The sequence below is a fragment of the Calonectris borealis genome, chromosome 12, assembly GCF_964195595.1.
Source record: "Calonectris borealis chromosome 12, bCalBor7.hap1.2, whole genome shotgun sequence".
NCBI lineage: Eukaryota > Metazoa > Chordata > Aves > Procellariiformes > Procellariidae > Calonectris > Calonectris borealis.
The window spans coordinates 5,444,606-5,462,291 of record NC_134323.1 but is presented as its reverse complement, the minus strand read 5'-3'; the positions used below and the strand labels follow the sequence as shown (position 1 = coordinate 5,462,291).

General features: G+C 37.1%; 1 protein-coding gene across 10 annotated transcripts in view; it reads left to right on the top strand.

Annotated features, from left to right (window-relative positions):
• Positions 1-17,686, top strand: part of FTO (FTO alpha-ketoglutarate dependent dioxygenase) — a 258,747-nt gene that overhangs the window by 75,434 nt on the left and 165,627 nt on the right. For all 10 annotated transcript variants that reach the window (XR_012675371.1, XM_075161131.1, XM_075161129.1 and 7 more), the window contains one exon: positions 2,803-2,922. Coding sequence is in view for 9 of the 10 variants with exons in the window: in XM_075161131.1 (XP_075017232.1) it covers positions 2,803-2,922 (120 nt within the window). In the remaining variant the exon portion in view is untranslated. The remainder of the gene's footprint in view (positions 1-2,802; positions 2,923-17,686) is intronic.

The window sequence follows — 17,686 nt, the reverse complement described above, 5'->3', positions numbered from 1 at the left end:
ATATTTTTTTTTAATATGTTAATATGTTTAGGCTTTGTCCTGTTCAGTCATGTAAAATGCTTTCTAATGCTAACTAAAGTTAGCTCTGATATATGGGAGTCTCCAAATTAAATCTCTGACAAAATCCTTGGCAAGAGCTGTTAACCCGAGAGTTTTGTCACATAAGATGAATGTTCTGTAACTTCAGTTCCACTAAGGCTAGAATTGAGCTTTTTGTCTCTCTCCAGTATTTACTGTTGTGGGTTTTTTTCTGGTACAGCTCCTCCTGTCCATGGAAGGAGGCAAGCCAATAGGAGTGCCTTCCTGCTACAGGAAAAGATATTACTGAATAGAGTTCAATGAAAGCAAGAGGACATATAGCTTTTAAGAGAACTTGGAAAGCAGATAGCATATGTTCTTGTTAAAACATGTACTTAGAAATGGATGTGGTGTGAAAAGTGTTTATGTGTTAGTTAAAAATACCAAACAAACTTAGCATAATTGGAATCTCTGGAGATTTTTAGTAAAACTAAGTATTTATGCTTGCATATGTCTGAAACAAGGAGAGAGTGATAGAGAAATCATGTCACCATTGCCGCATCAAGATGATTTTTTTTTTCCTAGAATCAGCAGTTATCTGTTCAGAGCTGATAGTTCAGAGCAGTCACTTGTCAAGCAGCTTGATGGCTAAGTTGGTAGGTGAAACATTGTTTTTATCCCCAACTCCCATTTTATTAACTCAGTTTAGAGCTAAACTGAGCGAAAACTGTGAGATGAATGTGGACCTGAGTTTGAGAGCCCTAGTAAATGTCAGTCCACATCATTAAACAGCCACATGTTGCAATTTGGTACCCTGACCTCTGATGAGACCAGATAATCCTGCAGAAAATTAACTAGCCTGTTGCTAAACTTTACCTCTTGCACCTAAAAAGCAGCTCTTCTTGTCAAGTTGTATATTCTGTGTAGGATTAAGATACATTTAAAATTTGGCCAAGATGCCAGACTTGAATTAGACTAAAATTACATAGATTAGTGTAATAAATCAATATGACTAGTCAAAAATCAGATTGACTGAAATAGACTCTTGTCATAAGCCATATTGTAACATTGATTTTAATTTTTTTAAAAAATTTCTTCATTGATTAATGGCCTTGTGTGATTCATTTCCTGAAACATGTTTGCCAGACATCATGTGTTATAGCCCTTTCGTGGTAGAGGCCAGCAAAACCAAAAAGAAGTGGGGGGAGAGAAAAGTATCGAGCACTTAAAACTCTAGTTGAACTGTCGATATGCTCAGCCTTCCCAAAACTGTGTGTACTGATTTTTTAGCAAACCATAACTTGATCCTTCATACCTCGTTAATACTGTAGAGGAAGCAAACTTTCCTTCAGCTTTTTTTAGGAAGGACATCATCAAACTTCGACGCTAAAAAGTCACTAGGCTAGCAGTCAGTTTTCTTGAAAATATTTTAAGATCTATGTCTGCCAACTAATCATGTTGTTATATTTTACCAACAAAGCTGCTTTAATATTCTTTTTATACACTTCAAATTTAATTATCTTTTATTGTAATCTTTAACATATATTGACCAAACATTTAGTTAATGTTAACTGGAGCACTTTCAGATTTCTGTAGCCATTCTGTTCACCCTTGCAGGAAAGAAAGCATTGGGTGACAGCTTTGGGCAGTTTCCTTTATTCTTTCACCTTGGCAGGTTGTCTTTGTTTGCGTCATCGGAGCTGAGCAGGGATAAACAAAAACTTCTTTGTGGTACAAATAATGATTAAAGCAGCTTTGAACTCTGTGTGAAACATAACTACCACAACAAAGATAAATACTATTTATCTAATTCTAAAGACCAGAACTATGGATTACTATTAAAGGAAAAAAGGCTTAGTGGAAATTGGGATAAATGGCATTTTGCTTAAAGAGTATTTGCTGAGTTATATATTTATGTTTTGCTAAGCTAATATTTCTCTTGTCTTAAAGTTGATGGGCCGTGGATATATGAAATGTTTTAAAAAAACCCAACTAGTAAAGTATTACATCATTTGCTGTGTTTCATATCCTTAATAAAAGTATTAGCTTGCTCCTGATGGAGTTTTATTGCTTCAGTGGGGGATTAGTTTTCTTTGCAAGGCACATTTTCCACACAAGCTTTGTCCTGGAAAACCTGGTCACTTCAGGTGCCCCGAAAGCTTTCTCTCTCGGATACGCGGGCGCTGCTGCGCTTGGGCGTAGCGCGGTCCAGCCGAGGGCGCCCGCGCGGGGCCCGTGGTCTGCCCGTGGCGCTTCCATCTCTCCTCTGGAGATCCCGTTAATCTCAAAATTACTGGTGTCCTGTCTGGTAACCAGATTATTGGGTAAAGTACGAGAAACTATGTTTCATTGTAACGCTACGCTCTCGTTCCATAGCAATTGACTGGGCTGCATTCTAGCAATTTTATTACTGCAAGTTTTTTCAATCTTTTATATGACTGAAATATTTTCAAACCCGCAATGTTAATCAAAGTAAGCCAGAGTTGGTACATATTTGACTGAATTGTGAGTAAATCTGAACTTCTAATGTTCTTTGTACATGTACCACATGTAAAGAGTTGGGTTTTGCACCTCTTTAGGTTTGAAGGGAATAGCTCAGGTCACAAATGCATATGGAATAGAAATAAACAACTGGGTGTAAGGGTGCATTTAGACATGAGTACTGTGGTAACCTTCTCCTTTTCTATGGTGGTGTTCAGGTATAGCTGGATTCATGCATTACCCCATCCCTGCCCCAAATAACGAACATAGATGTTTATGCTACCATATGTTTTTATCTTGCAGGTTGAATTTGAGTGGCTCAGGCAGTTTTGGTTTCAAGGCAAGCGGTATTTGAAGTGCACTGATTGGTGGCTTAAGCCTATGGCTAAATTGGAAGAGTTTTGGAGAAAAATGGAGATTATGGTAAGTACTATTTTTATAGTCTAAAGCCTCTAGAGCTTAATTCTGAGAGCACTCACAATTTTGTTTTTAATTGTGCTATAGTAACAGGATTTAAACTTTATCCGGACCATATAAAAAGTAGAATCGATGTCAGCCTTCCACTGCCTCCTCTTATTTTTCTCCCCCAGTAGCCAGAAGACGTTAGCAAAATAAGATCCAAAAAACCAAGAGGAGATTTTAGTTATTTCCTGATTTTGCTCATTTTAAAAGTTTGACAGCCTCATAAGATGACAGTCATATATCATCACATCAATTGGTACGTGAAACTGTGAGTTGTCAGCTTTTTCATACAACACCAAGGTAGACAACTCTGCCAATGGCAACAACGGTGAATGCATCTGAGGGAAGTTGAGAGTAAAATCTGATGATCTGGAGGTACAACTATCTGTCTGTAGTCCACCTGCACACTTACACCATAGCTGAAAACAACAAGAGGAGATTAGTTTCTTGAATAATTGTAGTGATATTGGTTCCTGTATACGTCAAAGTACATCTCCTTTTTCCTTGAAAACAGACTCAGTGACAAGCGCTGTTAGCCTGCTTGCTGTGCTGTCCAAGTAGAGGCTCCGTTGGGAGACTTTGCTAGTGTAAGTGTTTGATACAATTGCCAGCATGCCTGCTTCTAGATTTGTACACAGAAGGAACTATACTGACAAACGCGTCTTGCTCGTATCCTTATGACTGCGTTAGAAGCTGCTTCTTGGTTATTTCTGCTGGTCACAGCATAAGCCTCAATTTGCTCATAGTTGACTTGGAAAAGTTTGTCATGTAGCTGAGGATGCTGAATATGATTTGTAGTAGAGGTGTTTTTGACTCTCTGGAGGTATGGTGCAACAAGAATATGCTTTTGAGTTTTGAAGGAAATGCTGTGACTCACTAATGTGCTCAAACATATTGTAAGCTTTTCTAGCAATGGCTGGTTTCAGATTTGGAAAATAAGTGTGGAAAAGTGGAACTTGCATTTGTGAAATCAGTTGGTGCAAGGAATCAGTGAACATTAAACTTCCCTACAAAAGGAGAGAAATTTATAACTTGTTTATGTGGGGCTTTTTCCTCATTTTTGTGTTCTTACGTGCTCACATTCTTGAATGACCTTTATAATTTAAAAAAAAAATCTTTTGGTCTGTTTTTCTTTCAAATGACAACTGACTTTCTTGAAACACAGGCTTAGATGAGGTAGAGACAAGAATGTTTGATTGTTATTTTATATCCATTGTGTGTTGAGAACATGGAAAAACAGCAAACTCGGGAATTCTCAAGGGTTAGGTTTTCTGCAATTGGTGTGACATTACCATGTGTCTCTAATTAGAAACATGGTGGCGTCAGTGTATCTCCTTTCAACAGGCCTCAGGATGATATTTATCAGCGAACTGAAGGTTGGGCCAAGACAGAAGCTGCTTCTAATTTAAATTTTAAAAATCGCTTTAATGTTTTATGACTTATAACATATTAATCACAATTAATTTCAGCTATTGAAGCAGACAGAAGAGAATGTTAATTGAGAATGTCTGTTTTGTTGAGTCTCTAAGTAAATTTGATGCTAACTGTATTTGGGACATGGAGGTAGGGTGGGTTTTTTTGGACTTAACCTACATTTTGTCCTTTAGTGTTTCACAGATGACAGTAGGGGGCAATGTTGAGCCGCAGTTTTAATGCAACAACAGGCACTGACTTAATAAAAATACATAGAAATGGAGCATTAACATCCAGAATTATCCCTGTTGCTTCAAGTTAGCTATAATCTCTAAGATTCCATAACACAGGAAATCAATTGTGGGTTAACAAATTCAACAGCAATTTAACATAAAAAGTGCAGTGTTTTGGTGCATGCTTAGCTTCCACAGCATTAAGTTAAATCAAAAAGGTATTTCTGAAGGTACCCAGTAGTCTACAGTCGATGTTTTTTCTCCAAATTTATAATTTTAACTGGATGATTCTTTAAAAAAAAAAAAATCGTGGCAAAATGCTTGAATTAAAAATGTCAGAGTTGTTGATTTTGTCTTGGTAGAGTATTATTGCTTAAAAGGAATTATTTCTTAAAAGAAAATACTTAAGCAATGTATTTTTTTACATTTGTGTGTGAGCTGAACAACTCTTGACTTAAGTTTTTTTTATATATGTGTCTAGAGTGATACAAAAGTCAGTCTTGGGCTCCCTGCATGCCTTTCCCCCCCACCCCTTGTGTAGTAATGCCGTCTTAAAGAAGAAAATCAAGTTTTCTAAAATCATTTCTGCTTCTCCTAATTGTAATTGCTCCAATGTGACAGCCAAGTATGATACTGCAGGAAGTTTAACCCAGTGTCTTCAAGTCTTTGGGCTTTATTTAATATTTTTGTACATTATAGCAAGCACACAATTTTATCATAATGTTTATTCCTGGCATTTCTTTCCCTGAGGATAGTTTTACTTAGAGCTTGCTCTTGTGATGTAAATGTTAAACCTTTCATTTGAATGACATTCTGATAAAACATCACATTTCCCACAATATTACCTCATGAATTTATGAACCATTAAATCCAAAGCAGTTTAACCAATCTTCCTCTCTTTTCCCCCCTCCCTTGAAAATATGAAGGCTATTCAAATGTTTGAGGGTTTTTTTTAAAAGTCATCCAAGATTAACACGTTATCATCTGCAACATCAGGGTAAATGCTTGCTGAATTCAAAGGGAGAGTTACCATTTGAAAAAAGACTGTACAAGCTTTGCTTTCTGGGTAAAGAGAAGTCTGAAAAGCTGAAATCTCATGTGATGTGAGGAAGTCTTGCTGTAGCTGTTCTGAGATTCAGTGGAGAGACAATTTGTCTCTCAGGGTCTGATATCATGCAAACCTTGCAATCTGACATTTATTTTAGCTATGAAAATCTTCTAACACCATGCCAAATCAGTAAGAGCTGCAGAAGTCCTACAGTCTTTTTTTGTTTATTTTGTTTTAGGCTGATTCACATTTGAATAAGTGACATGTAAATCAGTGAAATGTTTTTTGTTTGTGGAATGAAAAGTAAACATATATGATTATACTTAAATATCGAATCCTTAAAGACTTTTTTAACATATCTGGTGTTCCTTTAAAAAAAAAAAAAATAAATGAAGACCCTAGTAGTGCTATATGGTGTGAATTGTATTTCCTGCTTTGACAGTCCATTTAGCAATGTAGCAATGTATTTATATGGCAGTTGGCCTTAATAACCTTTATTGACTTTAGTGGGTAAGAGCCAAGACTGGGATTATTAAAATGTATCAGTTTCATTGCAGTATAAAATCGCAACATATATAATTATGTTAGGTAGGCTAGGCTCCATTTAATCCCACCTTTTTATGCAGGAACTTGGCAAGATGAAAAAAATTGTAGACTTAAAATGTAGAGAAAAGTATGACTGATTTGGAGTTATATTTAACAGCATAACTGTTTGCCTACTGTAAAGGGTCTACTTAAAGGAATGAAACATAGATCTTAAAGAACTGATTTTTAATGTTATAACTGAAACACAAGTAATTGTTATACCATTTGTTTCACTTTTTGGCATCCTAAAATACAGCTAATGATAATGAAATGCAGCACATCTTTTAATTTATAAATGTAGTGTAAAAGCAGAAGTGTGCACATGCTGGGTAGTTACAATGAGCAAAGTGGCGTTTCATGCAAACTGATATCTTTCTGCACAACTTTCATCTTCATTTGTAAAACTTTTTAAAAACTGTATTTACTAGTCATTATTACTGTTATTCTGAATAGCATGCTTTTATCAGTTTATACAGCTAAATTGAAATCAGAGAGCAAGGCTATTTTCTTGTAAAATTATTTTTCTTTCCTTATTTGCTACGATTGCTGCATATGAAATATGTCATAGTTTTTGGTATAAGCCACTATTGTCAGGGGTTTACAGCCTGACAGTTAGAATTGAGTCTAGGCTGAAACTTGAGTTACAAAATCTCAGCCCGGGGCCGTAATATATTTCTTTTTTTTTTTTTCTTTTTTCCAAATTAAAACAAGGGTTTAAATATGTATTTAAATCAGAATATTTCAGTTCCAGAATAATCGTGAAAGCTATAAGATAAAATATGCTTTTAAACGGAATCCTCCTAGCTTTTGTAGACTTTGGCATTTTATACAGCTAACCAATTATATTAAAAAAAAATAGATAATGAGATCACAAATGGGCTGCTTGGTTGTTTAGCTTTTTTCAGAAAATGCAGAGCAACTTAACTGATGTTTAAATTGGCTTGACCTTGCCAGCCAAAATTCAAGAAATTCTGAGGTGTGATTTTAATTTCTTTTTTAGCTTTCCCATTGTGGTTAGATATTGCAGTGTCGCACTCCTTTTTTGGAGGGCCATGCAGTGATGGGCGATCGTATTTGCCTAATGAGCTGTGAAATGTAGGCACAACATGGCAGCTCAAAGACCCAAATTTTAGCCATATTTCTTGTCTTTTTGGGCTCTTCTTATCTGTTTAGGCCAGACCCTTTAAATAAATGTATTTTTGGCAGGTTATATTTTATGTACGCTAGGAGTCAGATGTTTCTGGAAATCTACCATTTATCTTAAACAACAACAACAACAAAACCTGATCCTGAAGACTTGTTTTTCTTTTTTTTTTATTTTGACACTAATTTCCTTGACCCCCAATATTTTTAACTGTCAGAAATGGGCGAAAGGAGTCAGCATTGTGTGTAGTACAATCACTACCAATCTTTTTTAAAAAAAAAAAAGTAAAGTTGTATTGCACATCTTTCAGAAAAAAAAATTTTACAATTCTGAGGGAATTCAGACTTAAGCTTCCAAAACAAAGCGTGTGCTGAAAGCACAAAGGACTGTGTTTATGATTCTCTTTGAAGTGTTTTTGCAACAGGATAAGGAAAATTTTAGAAACTGTCTGATAGTGTTCAGGGTAAATACTTAAACCCCTTTAGAGAATTTCACACACAGATACTGTGCGGCAGAAAAAAGGATACTTATGTTTCCGAAAGCTGCTACAGCCTACAGCTTTGTACTTAAAGACAGAGGTGTTGAATAGAATTCTACTGAGGATACATCCAGTGACAATATCTACAGGAACATCAGAGCAAACCAGTGGATAGCACTTTCTATTTTTAACCCTTCTGTGAGCTGGTTGAGATCTAAGCTCTGTTGATATGAACCACTATAACATTTCTATTATAAAATGGAATTGTAAAAAGGGCAGTCTTCCAACTTATACAGCTTACTGTGAGAATTACGCTGAAAACATTAAGGTTATAACGTAAACTGGTATAAGCCAGGAAAAATTTAGGACAATTTACGTCCTATGGGAAAGTGAGATGCGTTTCTGACAGCACAAATGGGAGGACCATGGGTGGCTTGTGCAGCTGTGCATGCCGTGTGGCTGGTAGTGTGCTGCACCAGCTGGTGCAAAGGAGGTGGGCATGCTGTCCCGTTTTTGTGTCTTCTAGGTGGATTTGCACCTGAGTTACAAGTTTGACGTTTGTAGGTGTTCTTGTGCATACAACTGTATCTTGGGGAGCTTCAGTTTAGGAGGAGTAGAATGCTGTTGTTTTCTGCTTAACTCTTACTGTAACAGGGCTTCTTTCTGTCGTCTTCACTGTGTTTTTATACTACCGGATATGTATGATTGTCTGTAGTATATACATGGGCTTGCATGCAAAGTGTGATGAGCTATGTGTTAGTACTTAAATACATTTAACACACAATCAGCAGACATCAAAATTGTGGATATAGTTTATGCCCCAATCTTGTATTTGAATTGTGTAAATGGATCTCTGAGGCTGAGCTGAGCACTGTGGCTTAAACAGGATTCTCCATCGCTTGTGAAAGTTTTCTCATAGTGGATAGACTACCAGAGCTGGTCCATAGTGTGACTGTATGTGTATGGACATGCTTCTACACACAAATACATACACAGGTATGTTGGGGTTTTTAACTGTGATGATCTTCTAATTAACTTCTTTATGTAACTTCTGAATCATATGAAGTTATATTTAGAGAAAAGGCGTTTATCGGGAATGAGCACTGAGGGCAACTGCTTGCGGTTCTTGGCAGCAGGAGCAACACAGGAAGATTTTACAGAGCATTAGACTACATTTGGTAGTACTGCAAGTCACCCGGTGTGTGGCAGAGAGGGAAAAGCTCAGAACGTAGCTCCTGCCGCGTCCCTGTGAATCCAGTGTCAGTCCTGGAAGGATATTTTGGAACCCTTTTATTGTTAATGGGAACTATGTGGTCGATTTCAGTGAAAGCAGAATCGGTATGATGGTGCTACTGTAGATTGTATAAAATTGTGTGCTGTTTCCACCATTTTTCCCCAGAACCTTCAATGGACATATACTGGAATAATAAAAGATCCTTTTATCAACAGGCTTATTATTTGCGGTGGAAATAGCAAAGTAGTAGTATTGTGCTTTTCTTTTACTAGTCCAATTATTCTTTGCAGAGCCTTTTATGTTCTTAGAAATCCATTTCCTATTAGAAAAACTGAATAAAAGACCATATTTGAACACTGAGAATAACATTTCTTGAAAAGAAATTCTTCTGTATTTTTGAAATTTGTGTCTATATGTTATATATGTATCTATATGTTATATAAAACTTGTTTAATTGTTAACTATAGTTAAAGTGGTTTCTAGTTCTCATTTATGCAGTCAGAAGTGATCAGATATAGAGCTTATGGATTTGTACATTTGTGTATGTATGTTTATGGACATGCTACATAGATACAAAGAAAAGATTTGGTTTGGTGTTAAAGCTGTGAATTACAGTGGTTTGGCAGGAATAATTTTTACTGTGATTGCTATAAACTAGGGGAAGTTGTGATTTCGAATGAAAGTGCAAGCAAATGGCAGTATGACTAAAATGTCACCATCTACATTGCTGTTTTAGAGTACAACTAGTATTGCTAAACATGGTTTTATTGCTATTGTATTTTAGTGGCTATGTAACCACTTTAAAATAGAATACAGCTGTTTTGTTTTCCAAATGGCTTTTGTAAGCAAAGGAGGTGACATCTTCCGAAAAGCTGCCATTGCTGCATTGATACCTTTTCTTTCCTATCTGATCATCAGTCCTTTCAATTCCTAACAAGATTGTGGGTGAATAGTGTTTTTGCAATGTATTTTTTAACAGTTACTTCGTCTTTGATCAAAATTACAGCTCTCATTTTATATATGAAGAAATAAAACTTGGCTTCAGTACTTGCCATGGAAAGCATTATGGTCTGATGGATTAGGTGCTAATTCTTTCACTGACCCTCTGTTTAACTTGTGCAAGTAACTTAAGTGTGGCTTTCAAAATCAGTGTGGAGATCAAAATGTTGAGGTCTTACTTTGGTTTTAGATTGCAGACTATTTCTGATCTTAAATTCCTCATCAGTAAAATGAGGCTATGATTTTTATTGTAACTGAAAGAGTTACTTATTGGCCATGTCCTAGGGAGAGAACATTCTGTAGTTGAAGGAACCCAAAAAATTTCTGCCTCCCCCCTACCATGATTGGAAATTGTAGAATTTGGGCCATATCTCAGATTCCCTGCCCCCCCCCCCCCCCCGCCCCAGGTGGGCAAGTTCTATCCATTTAAATATGACAGAAGGAGCTCACTGTGTTTTGGCTCACCCCGATTGTCTCCTGGCAGTTCCCAGTTCTAGCTCTCAGGAGCTTTTGAGTGAATCTTTTTTGCACTTTTCATTTCTTAGTACACATGCTTCTGCTTAATAATCCTGAAGCTGTAGATCTAATACAATGTTTACTATTCTGCAGTAAGAAGATAATTACTGGCTTTTCTCAAATGTCTCTAGTTAACATCAGGTTTTGGCAGTTCTCATTGGACTGCTAGTGAATCTGAACTCTATACAATTCTCACAGCAGAGGCTCTAATACGAAGTGTAGCAAATCTTGTAAATTATTCCTGTAAAATAATGTGATTGTTTATCACAATCAGACTAATGGCATCTCTTTTCATAGGACTCATTTTGAATTTCTGTAATATAATAGAATGATTAAGGGAACAGTGAGAACAGGCCAGATTCTTGCTTGTGAATAGGAATGGCATCAGTGGAGCTATGCTCAAGATGAATCCGACTTCATGCTTAGCATGCGCTATTCTGCAAAGCGCACTGTTCATAGCTGGGAATAGCGCATCAGTTCATGTCGTCTAGCTGCCTAGGGATCAATATAATTGTGTAATAAACTGAAGTGATTATTTTATTTTTTTGAGTGTGTATATATGTATGCATATATACACTGTTAATAATTATATTTTAGCTTGATCTTCAAGCTGTACGCTACATGCTCATGGACTACAGCTTCACTAGCAAGCTAGCTAGAAGGTCAATTCTTTGTTGATGTTGTGGTGGGACTCAGCTTGGATAAGTGAATTACAAGACTTTTCTTGTAATTCAGACACATGGCACAATAAGTTTACTCATTGTCATCCTTTCCTGATTGTTCTCATATTCTGTCCAATGTCATGCTTCCATTTCACGAAACAGAAGTTTCTGTGCTGAAATCATTTGCAGTAGTAGAACCACAGAATTCACTCTTTTGCTCAAAACTAATGATTGGTTATGTTGCTGATGGAAGATTTGGGTAGAAATTATTTTAAGATTAGCCTGTACAAACCAATTTATGCTGATGCTGTGTAGTACCAAAGTACACAAAGGTTGTGCTTCCCAGAATTCCTTGAGGTGATAGAGTATCTGAAAATCTTTCAGCAGCTAAGCTTTATATTTCTGTCTTCTCTTACAGGGAAGAGGAAGGAGCACCATGGTATTACATGTACAACGGCAATACATCTATCCCCAAGGAAGCAGGGATGAAGTAACATGAAATTAGTTCTATATTGTGTTTATGTAGATGCTCAATGCAAAAGCCAATACTAGTCCTGGCTGTATCTTAGTCTGAAATGTTACAATGCTTTTAAAAGGATGAAGAATATACATAATTAGGATTATTAATATTTCTCATTTTTAAAAGTCTTCTCCTGTAGGTGGTATCTTTATTAATGCAACCTTACAGTGACTGACTTTGTCTCTTGGAGGAATGACAGTAGAGAAAGGAGAGGTTACCATGCAATTATAGTTTTACAGTCAAGGCTTTTCAGACCATTATTCTGTTACTGATCTTTTGTTGGCTTTCGTGTAGGACATACTTGATACACATGTTTATAAAACGTTCCTGGGTCCATTCCACTGGTGGTCATTACGCTAAAGGAATTATGAATTTAAGTATCAAAACTTAGGAGTCTACTGGGGAGGGAAAAAGATGGGTAAGACAACAGATGAATCAGTCTGGAAAACTCATAAAATTTGCAAAGATATTGAACAAACCAAAAAAAGTCCCACTGGTTTCTTTAAGAATCCTACTGTTAAAAAAACAGGATACAGGACTGTTTTCTCAACTTTTTTCTTTGCTTTCCATCTTCTACATTTTCTTGTTAAATGTAAAATACTATAATTGAATCACAGCATTAGCTGGCTTTTTCCAACAAAACAGCAGATTTAGGCTCTTTGCTGCTAGTTTCAAAAGTAATAGAGAGAGAGAGCGCGAAGACAAAAATTGAGCACATAGATGCATAATCCCCAAGGAATAAACTGACTTCTACTAGACAAGCTGAAAGCTGATTAAAATATTTCTCATCCTTTGGGTATGCAACAGCTTTTGATGATGGAGAGTGTATTAATATTCAGCTTAGCTGCTTGTCGACACTTCAGACAGGTCCCAGGAAAGACTCTGATACTGACCAGGTTTTCTCACTCTGCCAGAAATCTTTATGAGACACAGAGCAGCACCCTTGTACCGGCAAAAGCCAAGATAAGAATAATGCTATTTAGCTATGTCTTTATTTTAGAAATTGCTTTTACACATTTTGAAAGGATTGAAAATTTTAAAGAATTCTTTCAATGGTATAAACTCATTTAGATACAACAAATGAGAAAGATTAATCTTGTTTTAAAATAAGGCTGCTATAATCTATTCAGTTTTAAATCCGTTTGTCCGAGTTGTTTGTAAACATACAAAAATCCCAGTAATAGTATCAGTGACCGAGATTTTCGGAGAGAGTGTTCCTACTGCAATTATTTTATAACAGTCAGATCTGAGGTGGTGGGGTAAGGTTCTCTTAACTTCATCTATTCCCTTGTAATGTAATACTTACCTTCCAGACAAGAATGAGATGTAAACAGCTGCTTTATCAGCTGATACTTCTGTTCTTTTGTTGGCATGCTGACATATGGGGTGTTTGCTTTTTCCCCTTCTGCAGTGACTAAATATACACAGTATCTCTGGAAAACATGTCATACGCTGTGTGAGGTGCCTTTAGGATGGCTCCAGGGCTAAATACTTCCTGTAATACGTGAAAGAGCATGGCTTAATCAGCTTAGTTAACTTAATTAAGCTGTGCTTTTTCTCATGGTACAGACTTAAAGTGTATTTCATTTAGAAACTGTATTTCATAGTTGTGGAATGACACAAGGTTGGAGAAATCCTGCAGGTTTTTATGGGGGGCTTGAAAAAGGTGTAACTTGCTAGTTATTCTGCAATGTGAAGAAGTGAATTAAAGGAGTGTGTCTTTTTACTGAAGATTTAAAGGAGAAATTCTGATGCAGTTTAGATTGTAAAGGCTTCTCAAACTGAGAAAGTCTACTTTTCTTTTTTTCCCCCATCTAATTTTAACATTTTTATACATGGGCAGAGCTGTCCATGTTCATCCCAACCTTGCCTTGCCTGCTTGCAGGTGTGTCACCAGATTCTGTGACACTACCTTCATTTATCATTCTTTGGAAGAAGGTAAACTAGTGTGGTGTGATTGTGAGGATATGGATCTTCTCTCCCCTGGTCTCTGGGTCTCAGCAGAAAATATGATTACAAATTAAAGTAATTTGAACTGAGTTGTTCTTCCTTGAGGTGAGTTGCTCTTTATGCTCTCCATGAGGTACTCCACATTAAAGAAAAGGTCTGATTTTCCTCTTGGGGAAACGTTGGGATCCTGGTCCTAATGGAACGCTCCTGTCTGGGAGGTTAGAGGAGAAGATGGATTAGCAAGGCACAGGCACAGCTGGAAACAGTAAGTGCTGAGCGAGTTCTACTTCCCATCTCATTTGGTTTTATCTAGTATATTAATGTTTACTTCTTTACTTACCTGTAGAGGTTTTAGCAAGCAGGACAGCAGACTGCAGGTTGCAGTTGGCCAAGGAGAGAGTGGCAGCAGGTGCCAGTAGCCAGTGAAAATGTGGGAAAGAGGGGTTAGGAACCGCTCTGTTGAAAGAAGAGCAGGACCAAAGGCAATATGAGTGAGGACTCCTGGGACAGGAGTTTTGAAGTGCTGTAGTGGTTGGAAAACTTGAAACTGGATGTGTAGGTGGAATGGACCTTTGGGTACAGTGGGAATAGAGAACAAGCTTGGCAGGAAAAGCTTTGGAGATTGAGGAAGAGCAGGAAAGGATGGCAAAGGCTCTCAGGCAAAAAGGGGTGGTGTGGTTTGAGAGAAAATAGGATAGGGGAAGCTTTGCCATGGGGGAAGTTGTTACAGAGAAGATGGCAGAAAATAAGGTAGCTGTGTGTCTCCTTCAAAGCAGAATATTATGGGTAGCCATTTCTTTGATTTTTTTTTTTTTTTTTTAAAAATCCCTTTTAAAAAGTTTGTGTTTTGATAGAAATTTCTTCATTGATGCTTTTGTGCAGTAATAATACTACATTTAATATGCTATGGGTTATACTACAGAACCAAATAAGGGAGAAATAGTCCTTGTTTAAGCAAAAACTAATTACATCGAATGCAGAAAATTACTTAAAGTATGTTAAAAAGTATTTGAATTTAATGCAAAAAACATATAAAATTACCCAGAAAAAAATCAGGGAGATTACATACACATAGATTTTTAACAATTTAAAAAATGCATATAATATTTAAAATGTGTGAGTTCTTTGTTTGTGTGTTTATATATGTAAACATGTGGGCACACGCACACATATATAAACATGTGTACACATAGAGGGAAAGAGGTTTATCTGTTTAAGTACTGAGCTGTTCTCCATAATGCTTGAAGTTGCAGAATCTTACTGAACTGATACAATATGTTAGTTTCTCATCTTAGTACCTCCCACTGCTTGGGCATAATTCTATGGTAGACTTCAGTGTTTCTTGATTATATGGGGTGTTATAATTTCCTGATGACTGGTTATGTTATTTATAATGCAGAGGGTGTTAATCCTTTGGTGATTAACACTCTATTTGAATTACCAGAGGTCAAAGGTACATTCTTTTATTTGGTTTTTTTTTGCAGTGTTTCTTCCTTTGATTTTTTTTTTTTTTTAACCTAAAGGTTTTGTCTTCTCTGTTTTATCTGAAAATTACTTTGAGGGGGGAGGAGAGGAGCATCCTTCTTCCTTAGGGGCCCAAGTCTGTTGAAGCTGTAGTCATTAGAACATAAATTCTCTTTGCAATGAGTAAGTCCTTCAGAAATCCTTCATTTAAAAAAAGTGAAAATCTCTTAACCGAAAGAAGCATAGTCAAAAGCACATGGAAGAAGGCATTTCCTGCTTAGCCTCTAAGAGAGTAGATACCTACTTGTGTCTCATTCTAAGCCATTATGGAGAGATTTATTAAAGTAAAGATTATGTGTGTGTGTGTGTACATGTGTATATAAAATTGTGTGTATGTATACGTACACACACACACACTTCATAATATATAAATATATATGGCTGTCATTTCAGGTGACTTGGAGATACTGTAGAGATTCTTGTCCGGCTCCTAGCTGTCTCCCAATTACTGTGTTTTCAGAATTGAGGAGCTATATTAAAAGCCTTTAATTCTTTCAAAGGCTGTGGCTGTGCAGAAGTTACCCATACCCTAATATTTCAAGCCTTTCTTTAAATACCGTGGTCTTTTTTGTGTTTTGCTGAGCTGTGTTCCTTACAGGGCTGGAGTTGGTGAGAGGGAAGCAGCAAAGGCTTTTTGCCATTTTGTTTTTCACACAGTCCTGGGATTGTGTAACCGTTCATACAACTCCAAGAGAATTCAATTATGTGGCCAGGTTTTCTAATTGCTGTGTCCAACTGCAAAGACTTTCCAGTGGTCTACAGCAATTGTCAGGGTTTATCGAAGTATGCTGTGACACTGGCTTTGCTCCCTTCTATGAAGACGACCATAAGACATTCCTTGACTGCAAATGCTGAGGTAGATGTTCCACATGGAGGTTTCTTCATGCTGTGGGCGTTCCACCTACTCCAAATCTGGAAAAGCATGGGGATGGCGGAAGACCTGCAAGAGTTCCCTCGCTGGCATTTTTCCACTCTAAAACCTCTCGGGTAGTACCTGAAACTGCTAGAAGCCAGTTACAGGAGATACCGTGTGTTGATACACGGCAGCCCTCTGCAATGGTTAGGACTTGCGTATTGCATATAAACATAGAAGGTGGTCAAAGAGCAAGGAAGGAGACATTAATGTTAGGAAGCCAAAAATGAAAGGAGAGCAGCTCACCTGGTGGGGTCAGTATTTCAAGCTTCAGACTGTAGTATGTTCTCAGCTCAAATGATGCTAATCTTGGAAACTGGAGGGATATGTTAGCCTGCCTCTGCATTTTCCAATAGAGGCATAACTGATCTTGACTTGATGTTTTAAGAAAACTCAGCATCAGACTGGGCTGATCAAGTGTTAATAATGTGTATTTTGCAGAGCTGGAACATGAGTTCACTGGTGTATAAATGCTCTGTTTTAACTCAGTTACCAGCTATGGGCTTAATGCCTGAACTGCTGGATGAAGTCATTCAATCTGTCAGAAAAATGAAACATATTATAATAATCTACGTTTAATCTACATACCAAATCTGTGGGTGTTTTAATGTTGCTCTACAGTAGATAGGATGACTGTTAAGTAAGTGGAAGCACAGAGGCAAGATGCTCCTGTCCAGCTACTCTCATTTGATGATTTTCTTTTACTGTCTGTTGTATGCTAGCTTGCTTTCTACTTTTCTCCCTGGTGTTTTGCTCAGAGCTCTGTGAGGTGCTAAGATTAGTGCTGGTTTGCTTTTGTCATAATCTTTCATGTTTGCTGTGACAGATAGGTGAAAAAGTAGTATTTGTTCTGCTCCAGCATGCAAGGAATCCAGCTCAGACACTGAGGACAATTAGTCCTATGTTGCGGGATAAAAAGCAGACATGCTAAAATTTTAGGGGGACTTTTTTCCTGTACATGCTCCAGGGGGAACTCTGCCTATAGCACTGTGGCTTCCTACATGACTTTTCTGTTTAAGATTGTTTAACTGCTGTCTGCCATTCAATTGCTGGCCTGTGGTTAGCTTTATGTCTCCTGTACAAATACTAAGCACTACGCTGGCTTCGTTCCTTCTTTTTTTGTTCCTTTAGTGTTTCACTTATATTTTAATAGTTTCATTTACGCTTAGAAATGTTTTTTCTACTTCTGCAGAGAGATTGTGAGTAGTCTGGCACCACAAAATGTATGGAAAGCATAAGAACTTGAAGGAGGGTTCAGTAGGAGGCAGAATTAAAGGCCAAGGTGGTTTTGTGAGCGGAGCAGAGAGAGAAATTGGGGGGAAATAAATTGCAGGAAAGAGGGAGGAGCAGGGAAGGGAAACAATTGTAAGGAAGGTAGTATAACAAAGTGAGAGAAGGGTTAAAAAATAGAGAGAAATGGGAATAAAGATAATGGAAGTGTAAAGAATCTTGGAAGTGCAAGAGAGTGTAACAGGAAAGAGAATAGTAATAACTTAGAAAGTGTCT